The sequence below is a fragment of the Cololabis saira genome, chromosome 4 (assembly GCF_033807715.1).
Source record: "Cololabis saira isolate AMF1-May2022 chromosome 4, fColSai1.1, whole genome shotgun sequence".
Lineage (NCBI taxonomy): Eukaryota > Metazoa > Chordata > Actinopteri > Beloniformes > Belonidae > Cololabis > Cololabis saira.
The window spans coordinates 27,008,380-27,024,689 of NC_084590.1; the positions used below are offsets into that span (position 1 = coordinate 27,008,380).

At 36.9% G+C, this 16,310-nt stretch overlaps 1 protein-coding gene across 1 annotated transcript in view; it reads right to left on the reverse strand.

Annotated features, from left to right (window-relative positions):
• Positions 1–16,310, reverse strand: part of LOC133441703 (solute carrier organic anion transporter family member 1C1-like) — a 52,896-nt gene that overhangs the window by 20,069 nt on the left and 16,517 nt on the right. Inside the window, exons 3-7 of the mRNA XM_061719277.1 lie at positions 9,552–9,693; positions 3,759–3,891; positions 3,356–3,474; positions 3,132–3,278; positions 833–931 (exon numbers count right to left, since the gene is read on the reverse strand). Of these exons, the coding sequence (XP_061575261.1) occupies positions 833–931; positions 3,132–3,278; positions 3,356–3,474; positions 3,759–3,891; positions 9,552–9,693 (640 nt within the window). The remainder of the gene's footprint in view (positions 1–832; positions 932–3,131; positions 3,279–3,355; positions 3,475–3,758; positions 3,892–9,551; positions 9,694–16,310) is intronic.

The window sequence follows — 16,310 nt, forward strand, 5'->3', positions numbered from 1 at the left end:
TATTTATAACAGGCTAAAAACAGCACAGGTGCTGCAGGAACAGCTGAAAAAAGAAAACTTACAATATGAATGCTTTTATTAATAAACCTTTCACTATCACTGCAACACCATTAAAGCAGAAAAGAAGTAGATCTGAATATCTTTAAGGTTTATCTAACAAACACACACACACATATATATATATATATATATATATATATATATATATATATATATATATATATATATATATATATATATATATATATAGCTGAAGGCTATCTGTCTAAAATGCTAGATAAAATCTGCTTGAAGAAAAGAGAGAGTTTTTTTTTCTTTCTTAATGCATCTCTATCTTAGTTGCTCTGGTTGGTTGTAGCAATAATGAACTGCATGCAAAGGCAGTTGGATAAGCAACTGTTGGTGCCACCCCTTGGATTGACCCTACATTTGATCTATCAAACGAAGTTACCTTGAAGTTACCTGGCTAAACCATCTGCTTTGTAGTTCAGGCTCATGGTGCTTCTCTGATTCTTTATTTATTATTATTTTACATCAGACAATGCAAGGTTATTAAATCCTTACATTGTCAATTACCAAATGTCCTCGGTTGTATTTATTTATTTTTGACTTAAATCATTATGCTTTGTGAAATTTCAGTCAGACTTTTGACACCCACTAACCCAGCCTGAAGTAGTCTAGATATTGTGATGTAAAATGATGCATATAACCAACAAGTGTTCAATGCAGCATCATCAAAATGAAGAATTCAATACCTGTTTATTTAAACATTTTGCAAATTTACCAAACAATATGCCACTATAATATGTAAATAAAATGTGCAAAAACTCACCCATCTTCACAAATCCGATGTCAACATAAATCTTGGCACAAAGAGAGCCGAGCAGATATCCAAACACAGGTCCAACCACAGAGATGGTCTGCACACAGCCTAGGATATAATAAACATACACACAAAACTGCTTAGGTTTTCAAGTAGTAAAACATGTTCCTGACATGAAGTAAATACTTGATTAAAATGCATATATACACATTTTAATATACACATACTAAATGGTTGACATCTTTTCTCAATTCTTAATTTGTGTGGAAAAACATTTGCAGTGTAATTACCTTCTCTTTCTGTAATAGGCTTAATCTGCTATTTTAAAACACACAAGAGACTTACTGGCATACTTTTATCTGGACAAAAACAACACTGTTGCACATGGCACAGCTTTCTGCAAGCATGGCATTATTTCTGAGCTACTGTACTTTGTTCACTTGTACAAGTGAGCTGCGGCGCTGTGTGTAATAATCGTTCTTCTGTATGCAAAAAGCCTGCTTCAAATGTACTGTATTCTCACCAAGGACTTCGAGTCCTGGATCTTTAATCAGAATATTTAAAATCAGCTGTCTGTCGCTGTTTCATGTTTAATGCTGTTGATGACCTGCCTACTGCATTTTGAATTCTCTCCTCAGGTCAACCTAGTCAGTGGTAACAAACACTAAGAAGATGGCGGAAGCTTGGATTTTCCTGTTGTACATGGTTGATGATTTGTGGTTTGGGTTTACTGCAGGGGTGTTGAAAAAAATCCGTTCACGTAAAAATTGTGATTCTTATCCAATTCTGAATCAATTCAAAATATTTCAAGAATCTGTTTTAGAATTACTATTATTCAATACTCTTGTTACAGCAGGCTGAAACACATTGTAACGACTTTGTCGTTATATTTAGCATGTTTGTTATACCTCTATATCAAATTGAATCATGAGACACCAAAAGACTCACAGCCCTAGTTAGTGTTGTGACAAGCAGCCTTGCATTTGCAGCTTGCAGATAATGTTTGTTGCAGGTAGTGGAGGAATGACACCAGGTCTCTGTGGGCTGGTCTGAGTGGCCTCTGCTTCTGAGTTATGGTTAAGATTACATTTTTTTCTAACTGAACATATCTGTCCTGCTGCAATTAATATTTTAAGCTTAGACCCTTTTTATGTGGAGCCTTTATGGTGTTTCTAACATTTTGGGGACTTTTCAGGTAAAACATAGTTGTAGCATTCAAGAAATGTTTCTGTCTTATAAAAGATAAATACATTCATTTTTTAGTCCTGATAGGCATTACTTTAGAGGAATGAAAAATACCATGATTACAGTATAAGTCTTTCCATAAATGTCTATTTGCAAATTATTTTAATCCTATACTTTACTGTATTTGGTGAAAAAGCTCATAAATGATCAGGCTACGTGGCAACAGGCCAGGGACATATTAAGACAAAGAAAATATATATATATATATATATATATATATATATATATATATATATATATATATATATATATATATATATATATATATATATATATATATTTGTTTTAATATGTCCCTGACCTGTTAAAATAGCACTTGGCTGTGGCTCATGTTTTCAGAAGCATGCAAGAATACAGTTCAATTATAGATAAGAACACATACTGCAAATCAGCCACTGATCTCCTGAGTAACAGTTGAGATTTTGCTGCACCACAGAGATGGGAAGACAAGTTTTTATTACTATTATTGGGAAATTCTCAATTGCCATTTTAGTGTTCACTTAAAAAAAAAACACCAACGGATTAATAATGCTCTGCCAGTACTGAAATGTTTTAAGCTTTGACTAGGAATCGCACTTCTTGCTGTTTTCCTTTTGGAAAGTGGCTCAGTTGTCCGCTGGTCCTGGTTGGATACCGTGACAGGATGAACAGGTCATACGGAAAAGTAGACACTCGGATCACATGTGATCAGAGCCGCCACATTTCTCTGGCTGGCACAGAATCTGACCTATATAAGATTGCTACAGACCACGGAAAGTATTTGTTACCATGACAACCGTTGACATTTTTAACAGGAGTAAATTTCCCTGCCTTGGCATTTGTTAAATTACTATAATTAAGTGTGTCAAGCAGAGTTGCATATTAAATTTAATTTACTGTTTACAGATGGAAAACTTTATAGTGACATAAATGTTCAAAATACAGAAAAGATATTCTTTTCTGTCACATTAATGTGAATTATTTAATGTATTGAACATATGACTATGTATATCTGGGTATGCATCACATTATAAAAAAGTTATTGTTGTTTTTTTCTTTCAAGTAAATTTGTAATGATTCTTACCGACATACAGTGCAGCATTTTCCTCAGTCGCAAAATCGTCAATGTATGAGATTCCTAGGGGTTGAACAGGCGTCTCCCCAATCCCCCGCAAGACATTTCCCAGGAGCACGTATATCCACATAGACAGGTTGGACTCGGCTTCACAGTCTGAATAGAAAGCTGTGTGAGTGACATCTTTACAGTATTGGTGTCTGTGTGGAGCGTGTGAGTGTGCAAACATCAACCTGTGGATGGCACTTGAGGTTTACCGTCTTCCGTCAGGTCTGCTGGTGACCCTGCCTGACATGGAGACGGGTTAAGTGTTGAGTTCGCTACCCAACGCACCGATGTCTCAAATTCATAGCTGCGCACAAAGATACAAAGAGTTCAAATCTGTAAGAGCAGAGATAAAAATCCTTATGTAACTTGGTTATGAGCGTCACACTGCAACATATCAGCAGGGGATTCTTGATGGTCTATTCCAAGCATGTAACAGGCTAATTTAACGCTGAATATTTAACGCTGGCAGCAATCTTGAACATGTCAGATTTTCCAAAAGAAGGAAATCACTGCTGAATTAAAACAGAATGAATTCCTGCAGCAAATATAGTCATGTGTGTGTGACCTAGACAACAGTTTTTCACGTACCGACCAATGATGAAGTGAGGCAGAGCAATGATGAAGGTCCCAATAGACATCAATACACAACCCATTGCAATGATCTTTGGCCTGTGGAGCTTGGCACCAAAGTAGCTGACAAAAGCTATCACCAACAGGTTACCTGCAGGGATGGAGTCAGACATTCATTCATTTAAGACTCAGAAAAGCTGATGGCTTGACAAGAGTGACAATGTGCATTGATATTATACATATAGGGCCTGATTTACTAAAGGTTTGCGTGCGTAAAACGTGTGCAAACTTGACATCACCCGCAAACCAAAGTGCAAGCTGATCTACTAACAGCGTGCAAAGAGGACTGCGCCTCTCAAATGAGCAAAATGGCACACACTATTCATTTAGTACTTTTGCCCTGATGAATAATCAATATGGGGCGTACCCGCCAGAAAGTGCTAAATACTGGGAGGGGAAAATGCAAATAAGTTAATTTACCACACGCAATGAGATTTACCAAGCCAGAAAGTAATTGCGGGGATTGTGATTGCGTCTGTATTTAATACGTTCGAAAAGAAGGTGCTAATCTGCCCAGCATTACGCACCGATGGCTGCTGTTATTGTGGCAAGGAGGCGACATCGCCAAAATCAAAGAATAACAGAGAGAGAGTCTTTCGGACTCGTGTAAATTTGTTTGGAATGAATGAAAACCAGATAGTTGAAACATATCGACTATCTAGCGATTCCATCTTGGAGCTGTTGAATGAGTTAAGGGCTGATTTGAGGACTGGGGTGGGGATGGCTCAACTTGTGGTGAGGATTCTCCACATGTAAAAGGAGAAATATTTTATTTGAATGTTAAATCGAGTATTATTCAGCAAAAGGTTGCCACAGGAGGCACATTCATTTTTTTATTTGTGATAATAAATAAATCACGTGTTTTCATGGAGAAAAAAGTGTTTCTTATTGTGCGCCTGTTCTGCAGTTGTCATACCCCGGTGTTGTGCCGTATTCAGCACCCCTGCCGTGAAAAGCACCCCCTCGTCTGACAAAAATGATATTCTCATTCCGTGTCACGTTCTGTTTAGCGTCCAGTTTTGTGTTAATGATTCATGTTTAAATGCGCTCATGGATTCCACAATAGTCATACTTTCCCACAATCACAGTCACAGATAACAAAAATCGGGTAAATGGTTATTGATGTCATTAATTAATAGCCTGCTTACTGTGTTGTCTTCCATAATATTTGTAAATATATATAATATAAACTCCTAAGTATGTGTTTGTGTGAGTGTGTATATATAAATATATTGAAGTGTCAGTGTGTTGTTTTTTTTCTTGGTCTACTTATCATTGAATATACGAGGGGGTGCTTTTCACGGCAGGGGTGCTGAATACGGCACAACAATTTGCCTCTTCCACTGATATCTCTAACTCCAACTCGTCAAATTTCATTTTGCGCTCGCAAACCGTAAGACACACAACACCTCATTTAAATACTGCGGTTTGCACCTGTTATCAATTGCGCGAGCATTCTTAGTTGATCACCTGCAAAACACACAACAACAGCACGTGCAAACTTTTTCAGTGCACACGCAATTTAGTACTCTTTATTTAGGATCTTAGTAAATCGGGCCCTATACTGTATATATATATATATATATATATATATATATATATATATATATATATATATATATATATATATATATATATATATATATATACTATATATATATATGTATTGACATATTTTGTCTTAATTAGCCTAAATAGCTACATTCTGTGGAAATCTATCATCCAAGTAATTGTTCCCTGAATACCACGTAGTATGTAAATTATTTATGATGTACAGTAAAAGGATATTATCTTATCATAGCCAGTAGAGGATGATAATGTTTATGCATAAAACAATGAGCTCTTGCTGGTTTGTGTGACGTATTATCTCCAGGCTCAGATTTTAGTGATCTACAGCTGGGGAAAAAAGATAGAAAAGTCTCAAAGTCTCATCATTTTTCATTTTGTTTGTAATCAGTGAAATGTAGACTCCACTATAAATAAGCAAATCAAGTGGCATTTAAAGAGAAGCCTATATCATGTAATCTGACCTTCTTTTGTTGGACAGGATCATTTGACGGGGTGATGTCAAACAGTAAAATAATCGTACAACTGTGGATGTGGATGCAAGTGTGTGGGAGTATGTAAGTGAGTTATCGTGACCCTGGTACATAGTAGTGTAATGTCTTTGTTAGTAAAAGCAGAGCAGCTTTGTGTCTTTCACTGTATCCTGCTCATGATGCATTTTAATAGTGTGTACAAGTGACAGGTGAATGTTTAGAATGATTAATACTGCATAGGTTCCAGGTATGCAGAAAGCCAGTTACCTGAGATCATCCCCAGGTTCTACAAAGGACATTAGGATGTGTTTCTTATTCATCAACTCCCAGCTACACTTAAACAGAGCTTTTTTATAACATAAAAACAGCAGTGAGTACATCAGTGGCATTGCAGTGTCAAGTGTCCTGCTAAAGGATATGTCCTCCAACCACTCAACCCTCTAATCCGTATGTGCTGCCTCATCCAACAGATATCTCCATTGAGTTCAGCATTTATCTTTATGGCTTCTCCCTCTTCATTATTCCTCATTTCACCCTGATTTCCTTTCTCTGTGCTCGGTTTTTCTTCCCAGTCTCTTGCACTCTCCTTTCGTCTTCATGCTGCCCTGCTCTGCCTCTATGTTACCCTGGCAACAGTCCTATGGAAAAAGCTTGTTGCCTAGGCCACATGAGAGAGGCGGTTTTCACAAGAGATGGCACAATGAAGATGGACACAATCACGACATTCTGCTCAGACTTAGACAAAGACCATCTGTTTTCCCTTGCATGCACTCAAGGTCACATATATCAAACTTATAATTATTTATATACCGTAACATTTTAATAATTTTCCACAACTGTTGTGTCATGAAAGTTCCACACTGCTTGACTAACAGGAATGTTGTCAATGACTTGAGTTTCTTTGACTCTGATGGAAGCCTGTAACCTTCTGAATATATAATTTGGGCCCCAAAACAGGCTTTCCTGCTCTGGAAAATGGTCAAGAAACAACAGGTTAAAAACAGCAACTAGCAAACATGCTGTGTTTTTAAAAATAATGAATCCTCCTCAAAGAACCCATTTCTATCTCACTACTGAGAGTTCAAAAATGCTTCCAGTGCAAAACTGAATTTCTCCTTTTGCAGCTTGAAAATGCTGCAATGTTATTTATAAAATTAATTGATTCATTCATAAAAATGAGTTGAGGTTGCCCTTAAAAGTAGTCTATTCACAAATCCCATTTTTAACTCAGGTTTCTAAAGGATATGCACAGTCCGACTGTAAGTTGGAACACAGTTTCAAAATCACATAATCGGCTTTTCCAAGAACTATTGTCTCATTTTCATGAGTAAACATTCACGTAAATGCTCATTCTCTGTGGCAAGTGTGGTAAAGCCTGGAACTAAATCTCAGACAGCCTAGTCCATTTTTCATTTTGTTTGTTCTTTTGGTTTGGGCTGAAAAGATTATATACCCAAGATAACCCAGGGCAGACAGTTTCATCAAAGAGAAATGAGTTGTTGCTCGTAGCTGTTTCACATGTCAAGATCAAAGCCAGTTAATGTCAGGTGACAGCCATAAATAGTATTAGCAGCAAAATCAGACATCAAATTGATATAGAAAGGGAAATATCTCAAATTGTGTGGTTTGGCTGTCCGGATCTTTAAAAACAGCATGAGGCTTGTGTATTATGTCCTTGCTCAACACTATGACTCACCACACACAAATACATAAACACAAATGCACCCCTCTGTCTTTTTCTGAGAAGACTGATGAATCCTTTATCTGCAGATTGAATATCTCAATGGCCCATTCATACTTTCGCCCCAAAGACAGATAGAAATTAAAGCTGCAAGGCAGCTTTATTTTATAGGGCCATTGCACCTATGACCACACAGGGAATCTGAGGCCTCTCGGACAAAGCAACACATAATACAAAACATATTTCCTGTTGTCAACAGGTGGCTTTTCCTGGAGGTTACACTGCAGATGTGTTCAGAGATGCACTGCAAACATAACCATTACATTTGGGCCACATTAAACAATGTATGGCTGAGTCACAGCAAAAGGGGCCGTAATTTGCCAGGGCCCCAAATGTGCTACAAATGACACTGCAATGCTCAATTAATTGTGAACACCAAAACCTTGTATAATGGTTAAAAATAATCTGCAAAATTCAACCTTTTACCGAAAGGTTCTGAAGAATATCCTGAATCATGTTGACCTATACAGTTATATTTCTACTAAGTTAGTGAGTTTAATGTCCAACATTAAAAAAATGTCACTCTGTGTCATGGTTTTCTGTAGGGTTTTATATCTTGTGTTTTACTTGGTTCTTTAGTTTTGGTATTGTGTTTTTGACCTGATGCCTTTTTTTATCTTGTAAGTCCTTGTGTTAGTTTTTATTTGGTTTTCTATGAACCCCCGATCCTGACTGTTTGCACCTGCGTCTCACCAACCCCCATGAGTATATTTCGTCTCATCTTTCCCTTACTCCCTGCTGGTCCATCTGGTTTTCCATGCGGTCTCTTAGCCTGTCTATCTGTTGTTGGTGGGTTTTTTTTTCTATTTTTCTTGTGAAGGCCTTTTAGCTTTTTCTTTGGATTCCTGGATATATATGCAGCACGTCATGTTAATTAAATGACTTTTGTTGGTACTCCTGCTGCTTCAGTCTCCTACATTTGGATCCCGATAACTCACGTCATAACAGTACCTGTGTACCATTTTCCTAATCTGCTCACAGAATATGGAATTTTGTGCTGCACCAATGTGTGTGCAAAATGTGATTTTTTGGGAGGCATATCAAGGCTCCAAATGCCGTTCATTAAGGAATCATGCCCTCGCACTTATGGCCACCGTCCCCCAGGTATCAACGTAGTCCGGAGAAAATACGCTTCAACGAAGATCTTGTCTATAAAACAACTGTCCCTTCATATTAAAAATTGCTCACCCAAAAGAGGGGCCAACGCTGCAGAAAACTGCAGTAAAGAATATGTTATGTATTCATCAGACAATACCAAAGACCCTTCAAAAAAGGAAAGTTTTAAGGAAAGATATACAAATATCTGAGATGTTGTACATCTGATCCTGATCTCCCACTTTGTGACCTAGGATAGTTAGAAGGACCATCTGCAGAGCTCGGTGGTCTGGAGGAAACACACCAAGTCAACAAATCATAGACTTAAATTGGAGCAAGACCATTTAATGCTTTGAAGGAGAGCAATAAGATTTTGAAATCAATATTAAATTCAACAGGAAGCCAATAAATGGAAGCAAGTATAGAGGAGATGTGGTCATTACTGTGTGCCAGTAATACGTCTTTTTGCAGCATTTGAATTAATTGGAGACAACGGAGGGAACTGTGACTGATACCTAAATACAATGATTTCAGCATGATATCAGCAGTCCTTTTGATCATGATCATTATTTGATGTTTTACAAACTACAGTGTCTCAGTAATCCAGGCAATTCATACGGGCGGCTAATTTTCTTTTTAAAATGTTAAAGGTAGCACTTTTGCACCATTTTTTCATGCCCATTTATATCAAATTGTTTGCCAGACCTGATGGGTGTGACCAATTTGGTGAGTTTTGGGCTATGGCAATGCTCTGAAAAAAGCCAGTTTTGTTATGGAAAAATAATTCACCCTCAGCGCTCAGGCCCTAAAAAGGGAGGTAGACACAGAAGCAGCAAACAGAACAAAATAACACCAGTGATTGGCAAGCCCACTCACCTATTTCGAAGCTCCCGTCAATGACACCTATTAAGTAACTGGGTATGTCAAAACGTCTCTCCAGCTGAGTTATTGTGCTCTTCATGTAGCTCCCCGACAGAGCCTTTGCAAAATAGGCAAAGGACAAAGCTACCAGAAACATCTGGTAGGGAAATGAGATCAGGAAATGAAAGAGAAAGAGAAAAGATGACAAGGATTTTAAAATCATATGAAAAAAATGTCAAACATAGCAAATACAGTGTCTTGAGTTAATTCTTATTTCAAGTGTTTAATGGTCATGTTCTTGTATACAAAGAACCAGGAAATCACTATTTAATCTCATATAAGAAGAACTCCCACGTTAATCTATATTGGCACACATGATAGCTACAACTTCTGAAAGTGTCAACAGTTAAGAGAACTAGATGGCAAACATTTAAATACATTTTATGCATCTATATAGAGTCAAGATTTTGTATTTAAACCTTTTACACTTTCATGAAAACAGGATCAACTTAACCATAGGTAGGTCTCCTATGTGATCATTACATCTGCTGGATTGTATCAGAGCATTTAAGCTGTTCATAGTAGACCAAAGCTCTGCCTACAGAGTTTGCTGCATATAGGGGGTTCAGTTTGCCTCTTTAGCAACCTTACAGGTACTCAGGGTGTCTCTTAAATACTTTGCTATCTTCTTAGAGGCTTCTCCTGTTTTGCGGGAATCAATTATTTAAAATTTCTTGCAAACTGCTGACGGAATGTTTATGAAGTTTTAAAATAAGCTTTAACGTTTGCATTGCCTCGCATTTCGTGACCAAATGTAGAAACAAACATACCTGAACAAAGCTACCTGATTAATTTTTGGCGTGGTACCTAATATTTTTGCATGGATCTCCTTTCTTTTTTTCTGCTTGAGCATTGTAAAATATTTAGAAAATGAAATGTGTCTCTAAATGAATAATTAGAGACATGTTCTGCTTGTGTAATGGTTCTCAGTGTCTTCTCAACATACAGTTTTGACTGAGCCTTTATGTGAATGTGAATACACCAGTGTTAGAATTTGAGAATTCATTTGTTCATTCTTTAATTGGAAACCATGCTTATCTGGGTCCAGATACGTGAAGGTTGCCAATGCAGAGGTGAATAAATGAACAAAATGTCAAAAATGGGAGAATAATATTTGTCCAAAAAGAAGACTTGACAGTTATTAACCTCTGATGAGGACTTGATTTCTAAAAGAACATAAAATTACATTCGGATTTTCATGGGTATCATTCGTAATACCAAACACCTTTACAACCAAGTCAACATGTGCGCCGTCAAGACAAGTGCACATTCACTAAAAAAAGGGAGAAAAAAACAAACAAAAAAAGTAACAATTTTGGGTGGATTAAGCTGCAGAAACAAAAAAAACGAGTAAAATTGTGAAGAATCCAAGTTAAACAAAGTCCTTCTTTATCAACCAAGGCAATCTAATAAACATATTAAGTAATGGCAGAGACCAAAAACAACAGATAAACTCTACTTCATTAGGATTAAAGTAAACCCTTAACTGAAAAAAAATGGTTTAATTGAGGAATGGATTAAAAAAAAAAACAAAGACTAAAGGTAAAAAGCAAAATAAATTGCTTGGTTTGTTTTGTATGTGGCTCTTTGATGGACTGGTGATCTGACCAGCGTCTTGGCCAACTGCAGCTAGGATATATGCCAGGAATCTAATCATAGATTATCACATTTCTTTTTTAAACTGTGTTTAAACCAAAAAAAAAGCGACAATGCACACACACTATACATATGAATTTCACACACACACACACACACACACACACACACACACACACACACACACACACACACACACACACACACACACACACACACACACACACACACACACACACACACACACACACACACACACATATATATATAGGTCAATCTAATCTAATTAGTCTAATAGGCCTATAAGTTATCAGCTATTTCAGTCGTGTTCTCCTCCACTCATACATATATGAATATATATATATACATATATAACCACATTTATCAGTCTGTTTATTTGAACTTTAAATAAATATTCCTGAAATGAATGTTTTGTGATGTTTATTTGATTTACTCAAACCAACCCAGATGAGAACCAACTTTCAGATGAGAATTTTTTGTAATCAAAGGCGGTGCCCCACCGAGTTTAATAAGTATCTATGTATGTATATATATTATATATAATATATATATACTCTGAGTTTCATGTTGCCCCCTTTGCCCAGACACTGCTGCTCCCAGACCACCCAGACCAAATTAACATGCCTAACATGATGATCCGCTGTGGCAAATTCCTCCTAGGGGAAGAGACTAAAAGAAAGAGTCTGACAAAACCTTGACAGTGATAAATGCTTACACAAACCCAATAACGAATCATTCCGAGAACAGGTGGCAATCATCCAAAGAACGGAAAAGTGAGGGAAAGAAAAGCAGCGTGGAGCCACAGTAAGAGCAAAAATGTTGCTCTTACTGAATTCTGTATCAAGGCCAACCAGGGTTCCTTCTATTCTTTGAAATCCTTGTTGAACTGACAAAATGATGATGTCCTGAGGTTACGATCTTGTAAAGGTATGAAAAATGTGTATGTAAAAGTAAAGTCTCAATTCCTTGAAGACTAAAATATATCTTTTGTCACCCATATTTGCTTCTATGTTTTCTTCTTAAACATTTTTTGCTGTAGTTTTCTTAACAGATACAATTGTTTTTAGATTTGGAAAATTATTGCATATATTATGTACAATATGTATGCTGAAAGGGCTTTCTGAAAAAAAAATATGAAAACCTTTAAACCCTCAAGATGACAAAGAAAAACAAACTACCCCTCAGTCACAGAGTAGCCTTTTAATACATGAATCAAATCCCCTAATCCCCTCAGTTATATTTGTATTTATTTATTTTTGTAGAGGAATTTCCCAAGGTCTCCACAAAGGTTAATTAAGAATTTGAATGACTGAGCAATTTGGAACCTACATCTCAAGGCAAGCTCTCCAGCTGAACAACGCTAATCTCCATGGACATCAAATACAGAAGACTAACCTCTACAAAAGCTCTGCTGAACCCTAAAGAGAGCTTGTGGTCATCAAGTCTGTCTATAAATGTGACTTTTGTGTGTGGAAAGAAAAAATAATCATTCATCCTCAATAATCATATTTACATAGTCAAGCATGGAGTTGAAAAAATTGTGCTTTTAAGATTTTTAATGTATCCATTTATTTTTTTGAAAATGTTGCATCATCGTGCAAGGGGGTGGTCTGTACGCCTTTTGAACGAGTCTAACATACAGGACAAAGCAGAAAAGCAACATGCTGGAAATGCAGCATAGTAGACCAATCAAAAGTCTTCTGGTCTGAAACCTGTTTCCCGTCAGAAACCGTTGGAGGTGCACATCAGAGAGACGCAGAGCTCTGAATTGGGGGCGTCAGGAGCCATTGTGGTCTGCATCGGTACCTGTATGGTTGGGAAATGGTTGACCTAGAAGGATATCAAGATTTCTGGCCCAATATGAATAAATATATTTGAACGCTTTCACCAATTCCACTCTCCATTTTTCTTGAACAAATGATCATGCTGTTACATTGTGCATCCATTAGTTTAGTTGAAGCGCAATCAGCACTATAGGGAATATTGTAGAAGATATTGTCACAACACTACTGATTCAATATAATTTATTTTAGTCTTTCTGATCAGATACTGCCCTCTCACATTTTTGAATTTTTGCATTAGGCCGATATAAAATGCCTGTAATGAGGACCTGTTGCATGTGCAACAAGCACAGTCTTCCAACTATGCCATAGACCAGGAATCGTGCCGTGCTTGCTTGTGGAACACTCGTGAACGCCAAACAAACCAGACTCTAGGGGTCAAACATACTTGCACAGTTTAAATGATATGGTGTGAGTGCACACTCATCAGCTTCTCATCCAGGTATGCACAAGTCTGTTAATGACACAGTCCTTTGCATCAGGGTGTGATGAAGCAGAGAACCAATCTAAAACATGCAGGACTGCAGCTCTCCAGGACCAGGGTTGCCTACCCCTGATTTAGACAATCTAATGTAGATGAATTAGAAAACATTACAGGATTGACATCATAAGAATCATAATATGTCAGTTCCAATCGTTGCACTGACAATATGTTGACCAGTGGATATTTGTCATGCTATGAATATACTGTACATATACAACAGAGCTAATAAACCGCCGCTGAACCACATGAAAAATGTTCATAAGAAAATGTTCTGTATAATTTTTAACTTCTTTATTTCAAAGACTCAAAATATTCACCTCATTGTTACTCGCTCCGTCTTTGCCATTTTTTCTTGTGGGGTAAAAAAAAAGGAAAAGGCTTCACTTCAATGACTTTCTCAGAACCGGGTTTGGACAAAAGAAGAATACGACCATTGTGATATCTTTAGACTGTCTGTAACCTGTTTTCTGTCTGCCCGAGCGCTTGTAAATAAATTAAAAATTCAAAAACCCCTAACACCATGTAACACACAAGCCCTAATCGCTCACCTTTTTGCAACATTCCACATTATATACTTTGTGTTCTTTCAATAAAATCCATTTACAAACTGCAAAAAATCAGGAGTGATGACACTGACCTTTTGACCATTTAGCGGTAGCTGGATTGGAAGCAGCTGACTATACTGTTAGTTCTGGCAAAGCCACATTAACTAAGTTAGAAAGGGGGGAAGCTTTGATTGAAAGACTTTAAATATACAACAAGAGCTTACAGTATGTACCGATCAGGAGTTTAAGATTCTGAAAGACTAAAGTTGTCTCATCTGTCCACTTCTCCTCACACAGAGCAAGCATTTACATGGTACAGCCAAAAACCCTTAATGCAAACAATGCAAGCTCAGTTAGATCATGGAACCCATCAGTGCTGGCTGAGAGGCATTAACAACAACAACTGGTCACATGTGCTTTTCATGGAGTGATCGAATTGCAAACAAGCATGCATATGCACATGCTTTTCTTTCCAACTGTCTCTCAGCCAAGCCTCTTTTTTTTTCTTGTGCGAATCAAAATGTTCTTCATTTGTTGTTTGTGCAAAGTAATTAACAAATTGTCCAGGACATGCTTAGTTTAAGGGAGACAAGGAAGACGTTGTTTCTGCCTCAAAAAATCCCAACATATTTTTCATGTGTTTGCCCTCTTTTTAAACCGCATCTTGTTGCTATTTAAGTCGTTGCGTATTTGAGTTGGTTCAGGCATTGGCAGTGTCACATTTGGCAAACAAACTGTCAGTTCAACTACCAAATTATGTTCCTTTATATTTAAAAAGAACACTGTTTCTAACAAAGCGATGATGGAGTCCCTCAGAGACACATTTTTGAAAAAATAATTTGTAAATATCATTTTTGCATCTTTTTTATATCTTGTAGATGCCACAGCTCGTGGGGTTTATTCAACATGGGACCAAGCTACTTTGGAAAGACTTGAAAATAAAAGGCTAATTCACATGGTTGTTTCTATAAATGGCTTTTATAAATCGCTTTCTTTGAATGACCCCTTAACCCCATAATGCCGGATGAATCACATTAGATTAGACTTTCTGAGACCTTTTTTACAATCCCTGTAAGCAATGAGAATGTACTTTTGTGTTGGAAATATAATATATCCATAATGATGAGGACAAATTATTATTTAGGAATTGTTAAATACAGAATTGAGATTTTGTTTTTGATTTCCTTATCCTATTAGCACTTAAAATAGAAATGTTTTGTGTTATTTCATATGTCAGATATTAAAGGGTTAACACAAGTGTTAGTTGTTACAATCGTGTTCCAAATATCCTAAGTGCTGTTCCAATTAAATGTCTTTGTTTTTTCATATTAAACACAATCATAATCATCTGATCATAGTAGTTTTAGTAGACCAACAACAACATCAATCTTTTTTTCACAATTTGACACAAAAAAGTAAAACAAAGCAACAAACCCCCTCCCAAAAAAACCCCTGTCCCATGACAATGTTAAACGATAAAATGAGACCAAAGTGTAGCTGTCTGGCTGTAATGCCGACCCACATATCTGGATAAACCCAATACAAACACAGAACTTCAGTAAGAATACCTCACGCCCATTATGATTTGGGATTGTTTTGTCAAGAGTTGTGGTTATTGTGCAGCCACAGGAGCTGGGCACCTTGCAGTCATTGTGTGGAGCATGAGCTCCTCTGTGTACCATGTATTCTCGCAGTGCATGAAAGGCCATCGTCAAGTTATTGTAGCGAGTTATTGCAGCTAAAGGTGGGTCTATGCACTATTGAATACCAGGGGTACCTAATATACTCCATGTGATTTCTTTTTTCCTTTTTAGCTTGATTTTGGATAAATAAATTGTGGCATGGTGAAAAAAGTGAATGTGTTGTCAATCTAAGGTTGTATTCGTCCACTACTGAGACCCACTAGGATCAGAATATGAACATATTCCACCACAAAAGAAAAAAACCATCAGGGGCTTTCTTGTTTAATTTTGCAGAAACTACTTCTGGATTTCTTTAGAGAAGTGGTTTTTGAAATAGGACAGGCTCTCTAGTTAGTTTACACCATTCAGGAAGAAAGTGCAACGAGATAAACCCAAAGTAATTAGATAAATGTTACTGGCTGAAATCCAGTTTATCATTTGTTCCAGCCATTATTACATCTATTTATTTTACCCAGTTAAGCCTCACAAAAAGGCCATCCTCTACAAGAACAACGTAAAAGCCGAGCCATGTAGGATTATCTTGG